Source organism: Syngnathus typhle, linkage group LG12 (assembly GCF_033458585.1).
Source record: "Syngnathus typhle isolate RoL2023-S1 ecotype Sweden linkage group LG12, RoL_Styp_1.0, whole genome shotgun sequence".
In the NCBI taxonomy this organism is placed as follows: domain Eukaryota; kingdom Metazoa; phylum Chordata; class Actinopteri; order Syngnathiformes; family Syngnathidae; genus Syngnathus; species Syngnathus typhle.
In genome coordinates this window covers 12,128,692-12,149,074 of record NC_083749.1, presented here as the reverse complement: position 1 = coordinate 12,149,074, position 20,383 = coordinate 12,128,692, and the positions used below count along the sequence as shown (strand labels likewise).

The following is a 20,383-nucleotide window of genomic DNA, read 5'->3' as shown; positions in this document are numbered from 1 at the left end:
TTGGGTGCGTATTATACATGGGTACAAGCTTTTTTCCAGCATCAGCATGCCATTTTTAGGGTGCGTATTATACATGGGGGCGCACTATACACGGAAAAAAACGGTACACCATTATAGCTCAGACATTTATCTAAACACAAATAATTACGACCCCACAACTATCAAAACACATCAATGATATAAGCGACAACCGTATAGTGAAGTTTGCTGACGACACGACTCTGGTGGGTCTCATCACCAAGGGAGACAAGACTCAATACAGGCTGGAGGTTGACCTTCTGACCACGTGGTGCAGGGACAAAAACCTCTTGCTGAACGTCGACAAGACCAAGGAGATTGTTGTGGACTTCCGGAAGGGTCACACCCAACACCTGCCGCTGACCATCGACGGTGCTGTGGTGGAGAGAGTGAGCAGCGCCAAGTTCCTGGGGGTGCACATCAGTGAGGATCTCTCCTGGTCCACCAACACCGCTTCACTGGCAAAGAAAGTCCAGCGCCGCCTGTACTTCCTGCGGAAACTCACGCGAGCGAGCGCTCCTCCGGCCGTCATGACTACATTTTACCGCGGCACCATTGAGAGCGTCCTCTCCAGCTGTATTGCTGTTTGGGGTGGCGGCTGCACTGACTACAACTTGAAGGCCCTGCAGCGGATAGTGAACGCGGCTGGAAAGATTATTGGTGCTTCGCTCCCCTCCTTGAAGGACATTTACACCTCCCATCTCACCCGCAAGGCGACCACGATTGTGAGTGATGTGAGTGACCCCGCTCACTCTTTGTTCGAGCTTCTGCCCTCTGGGAAAAGGTACAGAAGCCTGCGCTCCCGCACCACCAGACTCTCAAACAGCTTCATACTCCAGGCTGTTAGGATCCTGAACTCGCTTCCCCGTTCTGCGTAGCATCCTGTACTTTTACTGTCTGTGTGCACACTGGCTCTTATTTGTTGTGTTATCTGGTTATTTATTATTTATTATTACTCTTATTATTTATTGTTTGTGCTTTCTTGTTTTTTTATATTGCGTCGTTTACTTGTATGTCTATCGTGTACTATGTCTTGTCACCGTGGGATAGAGAAAACGTAATTTCGATCTCTTTGTGTGTCTCGGCATGTGAAGAAGTTGACAATAAAGCAGACTTTGACTTTGACTTTTGACTTAGCTGGGTGACAATCGTTCTTGACATTGGTACATAATATAAACATTAGCCTAAGTGCAACTCAACGTGGCTGCATTTATCGTAACTTACGCTCCGTTTCCCCCCCAAATCTAGAGGCAAAACATTGTTCTCTCGCTGCTCCCGGGTTCTTCCATCTTGGCTGCGCGCGGGGCATTGTGGGTCTTGTACGTGCGCGCAGGCAGGCGGGCGCGCACGCAACAACTAAATTTGTCTTCATAACAAGCAAGCAGGACTGTGGACAGTATTCCTACGCGTATTCTCAGCAGCATGATGAAAATGAAATTGAACGTATTTTTTTTATTGTTGGACTTGGTGGACTTGGTCAAAATCAGCACAGAGTCCAGCAAAAATGACCGAGTCCGACCGAGTCCGAGTCCACAGCCCTGGTTTTATATACGTGTTATTTATGTAATAGTTATTTGAATAACTCTGAATGTTACGTCAGGCCCGTTCTCAGCTCTTCATTTGTGTTTGTCACGTTAGCATACCTATCGTTTAGCCTGTTGTTGCTCGTCCATGTCTGTTCTTGATGTTGGATTTTGTCGAATAAATCTCCCCCAAAATGCGATTTATACTTCGGGGCGATGTATATATGTTTTTTTTCACGTTATTGTGCATTTTATGGCTAACGCGACTTATATTCCGGAGCGACTTTTAGTCCGAAAAATACGGTATTTAAAAATTGCTAAGGGCTCGTTTGATTTACATTTCGCCTGAATTTCCCGTATGGATTAGCACCTCCGCCTTTTGGAAAAGGTGCTTCAAACGGCCACACACAGCTTGCTGGTGCTCCCAATCTTTCCAACAAACAGACATCCGGGGGTTGCCTTACCGTTATTTATCCAAGATTGAGGGCTGACGCGGTCCACGGCATTCAATTGAAACGCGGCTGAGGCGGCCCACGGCAAGCCTGTTTGAGCCACGGGCTTCCGACGCCGTCCACAGCAAGCCCTCACGCTGAGCCGCGAGCTTCCGACGCCATCCGAGTGGCAACAGTCTGGGGTGTACCTCCTCACTGAGCCACGAGCCGGCTGGCCCCAGATCGCGCCACAACCCCCGGAGCACTGGACTTCCAGCAAGAAAGTGTTCCTTCAGCGTTGTTATTAAAGCACCTCCTTTTCCTGTTAGCCCATACATGGACTTCAGGGGAAATGTAAGTCTAATGGACCCTTTCCAATTTCAATTGAATCTATAACGACAAGTCAAGCTTATTTACCGTAAAATCCGGACTATGTATTAGCCGCACCGGATTATAAACCGCACCAGCTAAAATTGGGGGATATTTTAGTTTTTTTCTTATATAAGCCGCACCGGACTATAAACCGCACGTGCACACGCGTTTTTTACAAAGAAAGACCGTTCACAGAAAGCCTTTTTAAAGTTTTAATAACATACTTTCACATGTCTTTCTAAACATTGCCTGTGAGGCAGCAGTAGTACCGCAGCAACACGGAAGTGTGCACGCGAGTTATTAACAAAGAAAGACTGGACACTGAAAGCTTTTTTAAAGTTTTAATAACATACCTTAACATTTCTTTCCAACGCGAGTTATTAACAAAGAAAGACTGGACACAGAAAGCTTTTTTAAAGTTTTAATAACATACCTTAACATTTCTTTCCAAACACTGCCCGTGCCGCGGCAGTAATACCGCAGCAACACGGAAGTAACACAAGACTAATAGGGCTGGATTAAAAGAAACATACCCGGTAAAAGTCACTGAGACGCGGCGGTAACACAGCAGCAACACGGTAGTACAGCACCAACAGGGCTCGTTAAAAAACATACCAGTAAAAGTAAAAAAAAGAGCTTCATCGTCTTCATCTTCCTCCTGTGAAACCATCGAAGCCTTTCTCCTCAGCGTCCGATTGGAATAGCGTTAGATATCCTTCGCCTAGTTGTGTGCAACAACGGGCAGACTCTTTTCCCTTTGAGATCCTAACACACACTCCACTAAACAGGAAAGTCCCACACGTGTAAACTGTCCCACCGGAACTAGGTAAAGTGAACTTAGGTTCTGGGTAAATTACCGTTTTTTTCCGTGTATAGTGCGCCCCCATGTATAGTACGCACCCCTAACAATGGCATGCTGATGCTGGAAAAAAGCTTGTACCCATGTATAATACGCACCCAATTTTTATGAATTTTTTTAAAATTTTTTTTTATTTATTTTTTTTATTTTTTTTTTTTTAAGTCCCAAAGATCGTCACACACGCAGGGAGGCAATGGGTCCCATTTTTAAAGTCTTTGGTATGGTCTTAACTAGGCTGGATGTCATTTTTTTTGTTGGCGTTGATTTCTCCGACTGCCCCTAAACGCACCACCGCGCTCCGTGCGCACACGGCGGCTCTGTATGGGAGAGACGTTGAAGAGGAATAAAAACACCCTTGGAAACCAAAACTTGCCCCTCGTCGTGACTCGGAGCCGCAACAAATGTTTCGGATTTGTTTAGGGTACATTGTGACAGCAAACGAGCAGGTGATCGAGCGAGCGTCTGATACGAGAGCATTGCGTTCGTATGGAGCGTGTTTGAAGTGAACAGCAGAGAAGAAAGGAACAAGGCAAAGTGTTGTGAAATAAAATATTACCTGTAATACGCATTTTGTTATTTGCTGATTGAAACTGCTAATTAAACTGTGAATTGAAACTAATAGGTGGAGAACTGAACTCTCGCTCTTTATATAGCTGACGTGTCTTGCGCAACCGTTCTGCGCATCTGTAATGGCGGCCTCCGTATGACGTCCGGTCCGCGATGGAGATTTAAAAAACAAACAATATTTGACAATAACACACCATCGAGGATTGCACCATCGCATCAAACGATGTGTCGTCAATTATGAATTTTACTAAGTGTGTTGGGCAGGATGGCTGAATGCGATGCGCGATTGACAACAAACAAGAAGAAAGGTGAGTTTTATTTCGGGGGAGATTTGTCATGTCTCGTCCCCAGTTTTGCTATGTTTCTAGGTTGCCATAGTTTCTGTTCGTGTCACCCCGCTCTTCCTGTGTCACCTCAATCGATGTAACGTGTTTTGTATTTAAGTCCTGTCTGCCCCTCGCTCACCGTTGGATCATTGCATGTGTTACTGTCATTCTGTTCCTGTCTTTGGTAATGTCACCCTGTCTTTTTGTTCCACGACTTTGTCGGTCAGTCCTGTTGTTGGTTTTGTTGTACCATGACTTTATTTAAAAAAAAAATAAAATAAAATAAAAAAAAATAAATAAATAAATTAATTTTTTTTTTCTTTGTACCCATGTATAATACGCACCCCAGATTTTAGGACAATAAATTAGTAAAATATTGCGCACTATACACGGAAAAAAACGGTATGTCAACCCACTACAGCCTCACACTTTCTCAGTCTCTCTTTCGTCGTCGCTTTTATGCATTTCTTCGAGTGTGATGAGGGTCTGTTCATGTTAATTTTATTCATGCACGAAGCGCTAAATTACATTAAACTAGCAAGCGACACGTATAGCTCCCGTAGACGGACGGGACCACGAAATTAAGAAAAGGGTGACGCAACAGTCTTGACAAACTAGCACGTCTTCTTCGGCGCATTATCTCTTCTTCGTCTGTCTCGCTCTTGCTTCCTGCTAGAGCGCCCCGGAAGCGGTAAAAATCCATAAATACGCCGCGCTGCCATTTAAGCTCTATTTCCCTCTTTGACAGCCAAATCGATTGCTTTTAACTTAAAAGCTGCATCAAATGCATTTCTTCGTGTTTTCCATGAGGGTGTGTGCATGATGCGCGAAATGTTCAAAACACAAACTAGCACGTCTTCTTCGGCGCATTATTTCTTCTTCGTCTGTCTCGCTATAATAATAATAATAATAAGAAGAAGCAATCCTGCTAGAGCGCCCTCTGGAGGCCGTAAAAATCCATAAATACGCCACGCCGCCACTTAAGCCTCGGGGTTCAAAGTAACCTTATGAATAAAATGCATTAAAAGTTCACGTTCATTACAACTTGTTTTTGGTGAGCAAAATGTCAGAAGAATTTAATTTAAATGCTGATTGATTGGGTTTTAATACAATGCAGATGGTCCAAACAGCGCCACTACTTTGTGTAATCTCTGAGTCACATGGCAGAGTAAGAGAAAGGGTTTAGAGCCCTTTGACGCAAGTCACCTAGCGTACATTCCTACTAAAGCTCATAATAGTCACAAGCAACACAGCAAGAATAAGCAGCAGCCATAGTAGTGTTTCAAAATAGTATTTTTGTTGTTGTTTTTTTCTTCAAGATACTGCAGTGTATAAAAGTGAATTTTATTTTTTGCCATTTTTCACATGTCCTGAGTGTTGTTAGTCACCCAAATGTTGAACAGAGGGTGTGTTTTACCGAAGTCAAATTCCTTGTTTGGCACGCTCAAACATGGCGAATAAAAAACTCTTGAATCTTCAAGTGATCAAGTCATCACAAAAATCACGAAAAAATCCTTATATAAGCCACACCTGACTATAAGCCGCAGGGTTCAAAACTTTGGAAAAAAGTCGCGGCTTATAGTCCGGAATTTACGGTATATAACCCTTAATCACAGACAAGTTTCAGGCTTCACATGGGCAAAGTTGACAATTATTCTCAACGTGCCCTGATCTTAACTCCGCTTACATAAAGCCTCTCGAAACGCGTTGTGTTTGTGTATGTTGGTGACTGGTGAAAGGAAATAGACAGGCATGACAGGGCACTTTAGCTGCAGAGAGACTGCTCATTCCTTTACATATTGTGACACGCTTGCTGTGCAAGTAACATGGTGCATTCAGTGTACTTTCACTACATCGGGAGCTTGTGCTGTTTAGCGCATGAGTCATTTTTCTTTGATTCTGTTTTTAAGATTGAAAAATAAAATAAGAAAAATAAAATAAGAAAAATAAGAATCGTGATTACATTTTGACTGATTGCCCACCTACTCAGGCCCCTACTTTCCTGAGTTCGGCTGTCTCGCCTTGTCATCTTCTTGGGTCCTTTGATAAACACCTGATTTGACTCTCATATTTGTGACCTTTAAAATGAAAGACATGATGGAAGTTTGGAAACCCGACTAGGGTTAAAACTGGCATTTATCACAGCAAGTTTTGATTTAAGAATTGCTTAGAGTGGCGTAGCTACTAGTCAAAAGTAGATGTGACTTGACCTTTGACCAAGTGGTCTTTGTTTTATTTTAGAAAACATGAATATCAATATGGTCTGTAACTCTTGCTTGTTTTGGTGTTTTTTATTGTGTAGAGGAACAGGCATTCAGGAAGAGGCGACTCTGCATCAAGTTTATTCCAAGAGACTCTACAGAGGCAGCCATTTGTGATATTCGTATCCTGGGAAGATCAAAGCAGGCTCCCCCACAATACACCTTCATTGGGTTTGTCTCTGCGTTGTTTTTTTCCCCAGTATTGTTTCTATTGCAATTGTCATCAATGCATGCAAAACATTTCCCCACCAACACTCCCAAAAATCTATATGCGTATAGAGTGGGCCAAAAGTAGGGTTACATTGAACAATTTGACATTTTACATTTATTAGACATTTAGACATTTATTCATATCTGTCCAAACCACAGTGACACACATTACGATGCAAAGCTCAATCTCCATCAGTTTCAGTAAACGTATTTGAAATGGCTTCGATGTGGGGCTCCACGCAAGATCTCACCCCGTGGTGTCCAAATGATAACCAGAACGATGAACAAAAATCCCAGAACCACGCAGTGGGACCTAGTTAATGACCTGCAGAGAGCTGGAACCAAAGTCAAAAAGACTACCATCAGTAAGACACTATGTCGCTCAAATCCTGGAGTGCCAGACGTGTCCACCTGCTTAAAGCCAGTACATGTTCATGTCTGAAGCAACCGTTCAAATTCAAATGGGATACTACACACCCTACTCCTTCCAGGCTGCAAGATGTGCGCCTCCCTTTCCGGTCGACATATTTGTAGTTTTTTAGCCGAGGTAGCATTTACTTCCTCCGCAAACTTCTTGATTGATTAAAAGATGTTAACGGCAGAAGACTTGTCCATACATAGTACATAACACGTAACAAAATAAATCCCCTCATAATATTTATGAACACGTCTTGTAAACAAGCACTGCAGTCAAGTTCATCAGTAGGCGGATGCTAGCGTTAGCGAGAAGCTAACAACTGCATTTAACAGATTATTGTGTTCCCCAAGAATATAACAGCACCTTCGATGCAATTCATCTGATACAACTACCGTTTTTTTCCGTGTATAATGCGCGAAATTTAACTAATTTATTGTCCTAAAATCTGGGGTGCGCATTATACATGGGTACAATTTTTTTAAATATTTTTTTATTTTTATTTTTTTTAAGTATTTTTTTTTTTTTTTTTTAAGAAAAACATGGTACAACAAAACCAACAACAGGACTGACCGACAAAGACGTGGAACAAAAAGACAGGGTGACATTACCAAAGAAAGGAACAGTAACCAAACAGACATCATGACAGTAACACATGCAATGATCCGACGGTGAGCGAGGGGCAGACAGGACTTAAATACAAAACACGTTACATTGATTGAGGTGACACAGGAAGGGAGGGGCGGCGCGAACAGAAACTATGGCAACCTGGACACATAGCAAAGCTGGGGACGAGACATGACAAATCTCCCTCGAAATAAAACTTGAAATCACCTTTCTTCTTGTTTGTCAATCGCGCATCGCATTCAGCCATCCTGCCCAACACACTTAGTCAGTAAAATTCATAATTGACGACACATTGTTTGATGCGATGGTGCAATCCTTGATGGTGTGTTATTGTCAAATATTGTTTGGTTTTTAATCTCCATCGCAAACCGGATATCATACGGAGGCCGCCATTACAGATGCGCAGAACGGATGCGCAAGACACGTCAGCTATATAAAGAGCGAGAGTTGTTTTCTTCCTATTAGTTTCAATTCACAATTTAATTAGCAGTTTCAATCAGCAAATAACAAAATGCATATTACAGGTAATATTTTATTTCACAACACTTTGCCTTGTTCCTTTCTTCTCTGCTGTTCACTTCAAACACGCTCCATACGACTGCAATGCTCTCGTATCAGACGCTTGCTCGATCACCTGCTCGTTTGCTGTCACAATGTACCCTACACAAATCCGAAACATTTGTTGCGGCTCCGAGTCACGACGAGGGGCAAGTTTTGGTTTCCAAGGTTTTTTTTATTCCTCTTCAACGTCTCTCCCATACAGAGCCGCCTTTTTCACGTCCGCACGCCTTTTTCACATGTCCGCACTGACCGCGGTGGTGCCTTTATGGGCAGTCGGAGAAATCAACGCCAACAAAAAAAATTACATCCAGCCTAGTTAAGACCATACCAAAGACTATAAAAATGGGACCCATTGCCTCCCTGCGTGTGTGACGATCGTTGGGACTTAAAAAAAATATATAAAAAATTAAAAAAAAATAATTGAAAAAATTTGGGTGTGTATTATACATGGGTACAGAGGACCCATCCCCGTGTGATTTAGATCCATCCCCTGGGGGAGAGGGGAGCAGTGAGCAGCAGCGGCGCCGCGCTCTGGAATCATTTGGTGGTCTAACCCCCCCCCCCCCCCCCATTCCAACCCTTAATGCTGAGTGCCAAGCAGGGAGGCAGTGGGTCCCATTTTTATATTCTTTGGTATGGTCTTAACTAGGCTTGATGTATTTTTTTTTGTTGGCGTTTATTTCTCCGACTGCCCGTAAAGGCAACACCGCGATCAGATGAAAAGAGAGGAAAGTGACGTGCGGACATGTGAAAAAGGCGGCTCTGTATGGGAGAGACGTTGAAGAGGAATAAAAACACCCTTGGAAACCAAAACTTGCCCCTCGTCGTGACTCGGAGCCGCAACAAATGTTTCGGATTTGTTTAGGGTACATTGTGACAGCAAACGAGCAGGTGATCGAGCAAGCGTCTGATACGAGAGCATTGCGTTCGTATGGAGCGTGTTTGAAGTGAACAGCAGAGAAGAAAGGAACAAGGCAAAGTGTTGTGAAATAAAATATTACCTGTAATACGCATTTTGTTATTTGCTGATTGAAACTGCTAATTAAACTGTGAATTGAAACTAATGGGAAGAAAACTGATTTCTCACTCTTTATATAGCTGACGTGTCTTGCGCATCTGTTCTGCGCATCTGTAATGGCGGCCTTCGTATGATATCCGGTTTGCGATGGAGATTAGAAATCAAACAATATTTGACAATAACACACCATCAAGGATTGCACCATCGCATCAAACGATGTGTCGTCAATTATGAATTTCACTGACTGTGTTGGGCAGGATGGCTGAATGCGATGCGCGATTGACAACAAACAAGAAGAAAGGTGATTTCAAGTTTCATTTCGAGGGATATTTGTCATGTCTCGTCCCAAGTTTTGCTATGTGTCTAGGTTGCCATAGTTTCTGTTGCCGTCGCCCCTTCCTTCCTGTGTCACCTCAATCGATGTAACGTGTTTTGTATTTAAGTCCTGTCTGCCCCTCGCTCACCGTCGGATCATTGCATGTGTTACTGTCATGATGTCTGTTTGGTTTCTGTTCCTGTCTTTGGTAATGTCACCCTGTATTTTTGTTCCACGTCTTTGTCGGTCAGTCCTGTTGTTGGTTTGGTTGTACCATGATTTTCTTAAAAAAATAAAAAATAAAAAAATTTAATTTGTACCCATGTATAATGCACACCCCAGATTTTAGGGCAAATCATTAGTTAAATTTTGCGCATTATACACGGAAGAAAACGGTAGTTAAATTTTGCGCATTATACATGGAAAAAACTGTATGCTTTTTTTCACTTTATTCTGCATTTTATGGCTAATGCGACATATAGTCCGGAGCGACTTTTGGTCTGAAAAATACGGTATACAATATATATAATTTATTAATATATTATATTAATTATATTTAATTAATACACACACACGTGTATACACCGTATTTTCCGTATGTTCCGTGTATACAATACTGGCACCCGAGCAATTCTGTCAGATAGTAGTCTATTTCTCCCAGAAGAGGATTGACATTCCCCACCCCAGGGGATCAATAAATATTCAATCAAGTGCTTTGGTATTAAAATGTTCATTTTGTTTGTCTGTAATGTACAACTACTAAAATAATTGTCAAAAAAGCCAAATTGGATATAAATCCACGCCAAAAAAAACAGTGGTCGACAAAAATATTGGCACCCTTTGAAAAATCATCAGAATCAGCTTTATTGAGTAGTAGTTTATTAAGTTTGTGCATGGCAAACAGGGAATTTGACTCCAGTTGATCTCAGCCTCTGTACAACATTTAAGTGACTGACAACATTCAGGTAACTAACAACATTGAAGTGGCGAGAACGGGATGTTATTGCACAGTTATGTCTCTGAGTCTCTCTGAGTGGTGAGTTTATCAGAGCGACAGTCTGGGGGAAGAAGCTGTGTCTTCGTCTGCTGGTTTTGGTGTACAGCGCTCTGTAACACCATCTGGAGGGGAAGAGTTTAAACAGACTGTGTCCTGGGTGAGAACAGTCTGCGGAGATGTTACTTGCATGTTTACTGGTCCTGGACAGGTACAAGTCTTGGATAGATGGGAAGTTGGACCTGATTATCTTTTTAGCAGACCTGATTGTCCGTTGCAGTCTGTGCTTGTCTTGTTTGATGGCCGATCCAAACCAGACAGTGATGGCGGTGCAGAGGATAGAATGGATGATGGCAGTGTAGAAGGTCTTCAGCAGCTCCTATAGCAGGTTGAACTTCCTGAGCTGTCTCAGAAAGTACAACCTCTGCTGGGGCTTCTTCCGGACAGTCTGTGGCCAGTCCATTTCAGGTCCCGGGAGATTGTGGATCCAAGTCAAGTCAAGTTTATTTGTATAGCCCAGGGGTGGGCAAACTACGGCCCGCGGGCCACATCCGGCCCACGGGACCGTTAAATCCGGCCCGCCAACCCTGAATAAATTGTATTATTAAACTTTTTTTTGGGTCATTTTGCCTGCAATGACTGCGTTTCCCCAGTAGATGGGGAACCGCTCGCCTGCGCATTTACTACCGGAAGCCGTGTCAGAAAGCTCAGTGCACACTCACAAGTGTACATACTCAGTAGTACGGACATGGCGCACTCGCGCTCTATTTGTATCAGTCCCGAATTTAGAGCGTGGGCTGTGACGACAGCATTCTTGTAATTCGCGCGCTGAGCTTTCAGATACAGTTTTACGCAAACCTTCCCCTGGAATCCTTCTATTAAAATGAGTCGCCCAAGGAAAAGCAAGGTGGAGACAGTGCCGAGTGTTTAAAAAAGAGTGGCCAATTTGGCTCGACGTACGCGACGTGACAATCAGCCACATGAACATGAACATCAACCCGTCACAGATCGAGGTAAATGGACCAACACGTCGGATCTCTCCTAAGAATTGCCACAACAAATTTTACTCCAGACTATGACGCACTAGCAAAAAAGGGAGACCAACAACACTGTTCCCACTGAAAATGAAGGGGAGGCGCTCAAGTTTATTGTAAAAAAATGCATTTTAAATATGATTTGTACACATAGTAGGGATTGAAACTAGCGACCATTCTCATTTTCAAACAATGCAGGATGCTCAAGGACATTGATGCACCACCTGTTTGCGACTAATCTTAAGCTGTAAAGTTCTTAAGGCTTACTTTGCGTGTTTCCCGTTTCCTCACCTCTGTTACCAGGTGTGTGCGAGTTAAAATTCTGCTCACCGTGTTGCTGTTTTGATTACCATATTTTCCGCCCTATTAGGCGCACCGGGGTATAAGGCGCACCTTCAATGAACGGCCCATTTTAAAATTTTGTCCATATATAAGGCGCACCGAACTATAAGGCGCATAAAATAGAAGCTTTACTGCAACAAACTGAGGTTGACTAGGGTTGCGGTATGCACCCACTAGCCAATAACCAACGAGCCCTCTGTAAACAATCGCGTTTCTCAAACGAGCTCCTATAAAATGATTGGAACTGATTAAAGTTCAATATAACGCATTGGTACTACTTACCTATGTTTCCCTTCCATATCGATCCGTAGATTTACTCGAAACATGAACAGAGCAGCCTATTTTGACATGAAATAGCCTCGCGCGTATAGCAGCTATCGTTCTAGCATTAGCCAAAACCCATGACCCTCAGCTCGCAATCTCCCATGAGCCTCAGCAAAGTGTAAACAATCGCGTCTCTCAAACGAGCTCCTACAAAATGATCAGAACTGACTAAAGTTCGATCTAACGCATTGGTACTACTTACCTATGTTTCCCTTCCATATCGATCCGTAGATTTACTCGAAACATTAACAGAGCAGCCTATTTTGACATGAAATAGCCTTTTGATGCAATGCATTTTGAATGTGATTTGTACACATAGCAGAGATTGAAACTAGCGACCATTCTCATTTTCAAACAATGCAGGATGCTCAAGGACATTGATGCACCACCTCTTTGCGACTAATCTTAACCTGTAAAGTTCTTAAGGCTTACTTTAAGCAAGTGTTTCCCGTTTCCTCACCTCTGTTACCAGGTGTTTGTGAATTAAAACTCTGCTCTGATTTTCAGATACCCCTCACCGTGTTGCAGTTTTGATTACTTTATTTGGATGTATGCTTTCACCGATTTTTCAAGATGATATATTTGGTCAGAATGTTTGCCGTTTGTGATCTCATAAGATAAACATCTTTCATTAATCTGACCTGCAGGCACTGAAGTGATGGAGACTGTTATTCATAATAACAGTGTCGTATTTTATGAGAAACACTGATAGCAGTTTTTTTAGTGATTTTTTTTTTTTTTTTTTTAATGCTGTTAATAAATGCATTTGTTGTCAAAAAAACTTGTTTGGAATATCCATGCTTTACTACCTCCTGAAGGCCAAAATCTTTTATGCAATGACCTTTACAGGTCGCTTATATTACTTCACGCAAACACTACGTCCATCTGCTCCTGGTTCGGCCCTCTGGTCCAAATTTAGAACCCAGTTTGGCCCGCGAGTCAAGAAGTTTGCCCACCCCTGGTATAGCCCTAAATCACAAGCAGTCTCAAAGGGCTTCACATAGACAAAAATTGACAGTTATTCTCAAAGCATCCCCTGATCTTAAGCTCCCAAAAGGGCAAGGAAAAACTAAAAAGAAAAACCTGCCAGGGGATCCCAGGAATTTGAAGGTCTCTGTGGTGGGAATAGCATTACTGAGGATGGTGAGGGGTGGAAGTGGCGAGGGGTCTCTCCTGAAGTCCACTTTCATCTCCACGGTCTTGAACGGGTTCAGCTCCAGGTGGTTTTGGCTGCACCAGTGGACCAGCCGCTCCACCTCCTGCTTGTACACTGTCTCGTCACTGTCCCGATGAGAGTGGTATCGTCCGCATACTTCAGGAGCTTCACAGAAGAGTCGCCTGAGGAACAATCGTTGGTGTAGAGAGAGAGAAGAGCAATGGGGAGAGTACACACCCCTGTGGGGCGCCAGTGCTGGTGGTCCAGGTGTCGGATGTGATGGTCCCCAACCTCGCATTCTGTCTCCTGTTGGTCAGGAAGCTGGTGGTCCACTGACAGGTGAAGGCAGGCACCGCGAGCTGGATGAGCTACTGGTGGAGGATATCGGGAGCGATGGTGTTGAATGTGATGCTTCTCTAATTTGTGTAGTTAACAGTACCTATTACTTACCTATGACACAAAAGAGGTGGGAGGAATCACTAACTCACACTTGCAGCCAGTTAAAATGGATTAGAGTTGACTCAACGTCTGTGCTGTTTCCTTGTTTGTACCACGTTAGGCATGGAGAAAAGAAATAAGACCAAAGAACTGTCTGAAGACTTGAAAGCAGAATTGTGAGTAAGCATGGGCAATCTCAAGGCTACAAGTCCATTTCCAAAGACCTGGATGTTCCTGCGTCTACCATAAGCAGTGTTATCAAGAGGTTTGAAGCCCATGGCACCGTGGATAACCTCCTTAGATGTGGACGGAAAATAAAAATTGAGAGATTTCAATCGCTAGATTGTGCGGATGGTGGATAAAGAACCTCGACTAACATCCAAACAACTTCAAGCTCAAAGTCAAGTCAAAGTCAGCTTTATTGTCAATCCCTTCATATGTCAGGACACACAAAGAAACCGAAATTCCGTTTCCTCTATCCCACGGTGACGAGACATAGTACACGATAGACATACAAGTAGACGACACAAAATAAAAACAAGAAGGCACAAACAATAAATAATAAATAAATAATATGAGTGATGAATAAATAAACAAATAACCCAATAAATAAGAGGAGCAAACCTGGGCCAGTGTGCATACAGCAGACAGTAAGCATAGGGCAAAGTACAGGACGCTACGCAGAAAGGGGGAGCGAGTTCAGGATCCTAAGTGCCTGGAGTATGAAGCTGTTGGTGAGTCTGGTGGTGCAGGAGCGCAGGCTCCTGTACCTCTTCCCAGAGGGCAGAAGATCAAACAAAGAGTAAGCGGGGTGACTCACATCACTCACAATCGTGGTCGCCTTGCGGGTGAGATGGGAGGTTTAAATGTCCTTCAAGGAGGGGAGTGAAGCACCAATAATCTTACCACCCGTGTTCACTATGCGCTGCAGGGCCTTCAATTTGTAGTCAGTGCAGCTGCCACCCCAAACAGCAATAAAGCTGGAGAGGACGCTCTCAATGGTGCCGCGGTAAAATGTAGTCATGACGGCCGGAGGAGCGCTCGCTCGCCTGAGTTTCCGCAGGAATTACAGGCGGCGCTGAGCCTTCTTCGCCAGTGACGCGGTGTTGGTGGACCAGGAGAGATCCTCACTGATGTGCACCCCCAGGAACCTGCCGCTGCTCACTCTCTCCACCACAGCACTGTCGATGGTCAGCGGCAGGTGTTGGGTGTGACCCTTCCGGAAGTCAACAACAATCTCCTTGGTCTTGTCGATGTTCAGCAGGGAGGTTGTTGTCCCTGCACCACGTGGTCAGAAGGTCAACCTCCAGCCTGTATTGAGTCTCGTCTCCCTTGGTGATGAGACCCACCAGAGTCGTGTCGTCAGCAAACCTCACTATGCGGTTGTCGCTGTAGGTTGCAGTGCAGTCATGCGTCAGGAGGGTGAAGAGCAGCGGACTGAGCACGCAGCCTTGGGGGGCCCCTGTGATCAGCGTGATGCTGGCAGAGATTTTGTCGCCAACACGTACACCCTGTGGCCTCTGACAGTAGCCAGTCCAGTAGCCAGTTGCAGAGGTAGGTACTGAGGCCCAGCTTGTCAAGTTTGCTGATGAGACGTTGTGGCACAATGGTGTTGAAGGCAGAACTGAAGTCCACAAACAGCAATCTCACATATGAGTCCCTTCTCTCCAGGTGGGTGAGGGCCGAGTGGAGGGCAGAGCAGATGGCATCCTCAGAGGACCGTTTGGCTCGGTACGCAAACTGGAAGGGGTCAATGGTGGGGGGGAGAACGGATCGGATGTGCTCCATAACAAGCCGCTCAAAGCACTTCATGATGATGGGTGTAAGTGCCACGGGGCGGTAGTCATTGAAGCGGGACGGAGCAGGTTTTTTCGGCACAGGTACGATGGTGGCAGCTTTGAAACACGACGGGCCGATGGCCTGCTGCAGGGAAGTGTTAAAGATGTCCGTGAAGACACCCGTCAGCTCACTAGGGCAGTCCTTCAGCGCTCGACCCGAGATGTTGTCAGGGCCCGCCGCCTTACGGATGTTGATAGCGGCAAGCGCCCTCCTCACGCTGTCGTCGGAGAGGCACAGGGGCAGCTCGTGTGAAGGGGGAGTGGCCTTCAGCGGGCAAGTGCTGTTCTGAGCGTCGAAGCGAGCAAAGAAGCGGTTAAGGTCATTGAGCAAACGGACGTCGCCTTCACAGCTCTGCGGCGCGGGCTTGTAGTCCGTGATGGTCTGAATGCCCTGCCAAAAGCTCCGTGCGTCCCTGCTGTACTTGAAGTGGGCGGTAATTTTGCACAAGAGCGCCGTCTTCGCTTCTATGATGCCCCGGGACAGGTCGGCCCTCGCAGTCCTCAAGCCAGCCTCATCCCCCGCTCTAAAGGCTTTGTCCCTGGCCCTCAACAGCCTGAAGACAGCCCCTGTCAGCCATTGCTTCCGGTTAGCCCGAGTGACGATGGATTTTGAGTGAGTCACATCATCAATGCACTTCCTGATGTAGGAGGAAACAGAGTCAGTATACTCCTGTCCTGCAGTCCAAGGGTACAGCCGTGTCAACCCGTACAATCCGTTGGCATCTGAATGAAAACAGACTCAATGGTAGGATACCCAGGAAAACCCCACTTCTGACCCAGAGAAATAAATAACCCAGGGTGAAGTTTGCCAAAACTTACCTGAGAGAGGCAACGACGTTTTGGAAGAATGTTCTCTGGTCGGATGTGACAAAAATTCATACTTCTCAGACCTCAAGTGCAACATGCCCAGGATCTCCTGCAGTTTGTGTACCAGCCAGGTGTGGCGGTTATGGTGCTGACCTCTACTTGCTGCTCCGAGTCCACTCCCACATGGACAAGGGCCACGGCAAGGATCCTCTTCCTGGACTTCTCGAGTGCCTTTTAGCCCCACCCCCCAACCTGCTCGGTAAGAAAAAATGAATCGGATGGGAGTGGACCCTTTGCTTGGTGGAATGGGTCTCTGACTATCTCACAGGCAGGCTGCAGTACGTCAGGCTGAGAGACAGCATCTCTGACACTGTGGTCAGCAGCTCTGCCCCAGGGGCACGGTTCTGGCCGCTGTATTCTTCACCCTGTACACCGTGGACTTCAGTTACAACTCTGAGCTGTGTCACATACAGAAGTTTGCGGATGACACAGCCATTGTGGGGTGTATTAAGGATGACAATGAGGAGGAGTTCAGGAGTCTGGTGGGGGCTTCCACGTGATGCCACACCACAGATGTGGAACTCAACATCTCCAAGACAAAGGAGCTGGTCATAGACTTTGAAAAGTCCAGAACAAAGCCTAGGCCAGTACTACTGTATTCTACCAGTCTGCGGTTACTAGTGTCGTCTTCTAACACATCCAAGAAGGATGCTTCCAGACTGGACAAACTGGTCAGGCGAGCAGGCTCTCTGGTTTTGTAAAGGTGTGAAGTATCATATTTTCACACAAAACGTTTTTCAAAAGCTGTTGTGAAAAAAAAAAAATCCTAACAGCCCATGCTTTTTGGTTTAATTTTTCTTTGTTCATCAATGCGTAACCATTACTTTTTTATTTTACAGAGAGCTAAACAACATGGGTATCTGGTATCGTATGGGAACTGTGCCACGAACTCAGGAGTCCTCTCACACATCAGGTGTGACTGACATCCAGAATGTGAATTCTATCTCCACTTCAGCTTCTGTCCCACCAGCATCCGTGACTAAGTATGCCCACTCATATCTATTTGCTACTTAATGTTGATTTGTACTTATTGTTGTAATCATTTTAGGTTATGATCTACTACATGTACTGTGAAAACAGTCTACATAGTTTTAGCCAGCTATTTTCAGGAGCCCAAAGGTTATGGTTAGGGTTAATCTTTGTCTAAGTTTATAAAAATACAAACCGGATTCAGTTGAAGTTGGGAAATTGTGTAAAATGTAGATAAAAACAAATTACAGTGGAGTCTCGGTTCTCGAACAAATCGGTATTCGAACAAAAAATTCGAGACTTTTTTGCTTCGGATGTCGGTCGAAATTTGGTTGTCGAACCTCGCAAGATGAGCCGAGAGCACCTGCATGCCAACTGACTCCGTTCTTTATTACATTCTCGTTACCCTGAGGATAGCATCAACTCTAATCATGCCTCCAAAGGGAAGCAAGTGGGCGCAATCAAGCTATCCTAAAATACAAAGACGCTACTAAAGCAATGCCACAGTGAGCGCCAGGCGCGCTTCGGTTGCGCGATCGGACCAAGTTAAGCTCCCTGTGCACTAAGGTCCATTTAAATCTTGAAAAGTCCATTAGGACTTTAAAAATATTTTCTAAATTTTAGCAACCTCTCTGTCACAATAATGCAACCAGCGCGGTGCAGTTGCGCGGTTGGCGGCGTGCTACGGTTGCATGTTCGGCGGTGTGCTGCAGTTGCGCAATAGGACAAAAATGCGCAAATGAAAAAATGCTTAAAGGTTTTTTGTTTTTTTTTGCTTGGAACGGATTAATTTGTATTCCATTATTTGTGATGGGAAAACATGATTGGGAATTCGAACGATTCACTTCTCGAACAGCATTCTGGAACAGATTGTGGTCGAAAAGCGAGGCTCCACTGTACAATAATTTGAAAATCCTTTTCAACCTATGTTCTGTCACGGATCGGAATGGAGCAGCGCGACCAAATGAAGCTTGCACCAGGGTTTATTGAGGGAAAATGTAGTTGGGAGGATGAGGGGAACAAGACCAACAGAACCGGCAAACTAACATCACATACCGACCGACAGACTGGCCAACTGAAACAGAACTGACAAAGACAGGAAACAAGAAACAAGACAGCAACGATCCGATAGGGGAGTGAGGGGCAGACGGGACTTAGACAGGTAACAAGAGGCAGGTGACTGTGATTACCTTGATTGAGGTAACACAAGAGGGGAGTGGCGACACGATCAGAAACCATGGTAACATATAGACTAGGGGTGTAAATCGCGGGTTTTGTCACGGAGGAGCCGCGTACTAGTTGTCGACTCCCCTTTCACGTGCCTGCTCTGCTCACAACACAACAACGCCGCGCGCACTGCTCCCGGAAAAAGGAAGCGAGCAACAATGAACTGGATTTCAAAATAAAGTCGCGTCTAATGTCCGAGGTCAAACACGGCGATATAAATCGATGTTTACGTTTAGCATCGATGCCAATAAATCGTAGAGCATTATATCGATTAATCGATGTGTATCGATGAATCGTTACACCCCTAATATAGACGTAATAAAGCAACCGGGGATGAGTCGTGACAGTAACCCCCCCCCCCAACAAGGGACGGCTCCCGACGTCCCAAAAAAACAAACCCCCACGTGGTGAGTGGGGGGGAAGCGCACCATTACAAATGACCCCACTGATCTGTGGCAAAGTCCGAACCGCTCTCCGCGGCACATGGGTGAACAGAACCGCGCTCGGCGGAAACTCAGGGAACAGAACCGCACTCGGCGGAAACTCGGGGAACAGAACCGCACTCGGCGTAAACTCGGGGAACTTAACCGCGCTCGGCGGAAACTCTGGGAACAGAACTGCACTCGGCGGACACTCGGGGAACAGAACTGCATTCGGTAGAAGCTCGGGAAACGGAACCGCGCTCGGCGGAAACTCGGGGAATGGAACCGAGCTCAGCGGAAACTCGGGGAACGGAACCGCGCTCGGCGGAAATTCGGAGACAGAACCGCAATCGGTGGAAACTCGAGAAGCAGAGCCGAGCTCTGCGGCAAACTGAGAGTCTGAACCACAATCGGCAGCATACGGGAAGTCAGAGCCGCAATCGGCGGCATTCGGGGAGCCAGAGCCGCAATCGGCGGCATTCGGAGAGTCCAGACCGCGATCAACGGCATTCGGAAGGCGGAGCTGTGCGCAGCAGCAAGAGCCACCACGTGCCGCAGCAGTGGAAGCGTTGTCAGTAGGGGTGTAAATCGCGGGTTTTGTCACGATACGATATAATATCGATACAAAGAACTACGATACGATATTTGCCGATATCTTGAAGCCTGCTGCGATTCATTCACGATATATCGCGATATAGTGCTCTACGATCGATATATTTTTTTTTTAATAAAAAATATAAAACAATATCCTGATTTATAACAATTCATACGCAAAATCAACAAGGTACTGCAAACTCTTTATTTAGGAAATTACAAGAGTATTGCAGTATACATAGTGCTTATTTTAACACTGAACTTTGATGTCGTGTTTTTTCTTTAAATGTGCGGCGAGATTTGTGCTCCCTGAATATTTGATCACCGCATGGCAGGATTTACAAACTGCACGTGTCTTGTCGGTTGAGCCATCTTTTCTTTGGAATCCAAAGTGCTTCCAAACGAATGACTTGAAGCCTAAAGGGGAGCAAATTTCCTCGTCTTTTTAGACACTAGCCATAGCAGCAGCCCAGGAGCCGCGTACTAGTTGTCGACTCCCCTTTCACGTGCCTGCTCTGCTCACAACACAATGCCGCGCACTGCTCCCTGCTCCTGGAAAGAAGAAGCAAGCAACAATGAACTGGATTTCAAAATAAAGTCGCGTCTAATGTCCGAAGTCAAACACGGCGATATAAATTGATGTTTACGTTTAGCATCGATGCCAATAAATCGTA

At 45.1% G+C, this 20,383-nt stretch overlaps 1 protein-coding gene across 12 annotated transcripts in view; it reads left to right on the top strand.

Moving 5' to 3' along the window:
- The window catches only part of mvb12ba (multivesicular body subunit 12Ba), a 106,871-nt gene that overhangs the window by 39,662 nt on the left and 46,826 nt on the right, over nt 1–20,383 (top strand). For 11 of the 12 annotated variants that reach the window (XM_061293900.1, XM_061293903.1, XM_061293904.1 and 8 more), the window contains 2 exons: nt 6,399–6,528; nt 17,337–17,480. In XM_061293900.1, the coding sequence (XP_061149884.1) occupies nt 6,399–6,528; nt 17,337–17,480 (274 nt within the window). The remainder of the gene's footprint in view (nt 1–6,398; nt 6,529–17,336; nt 17,481–20,383) is intronic. The other variant, XM_061293905.1, reaches the window with a different exon arrangement.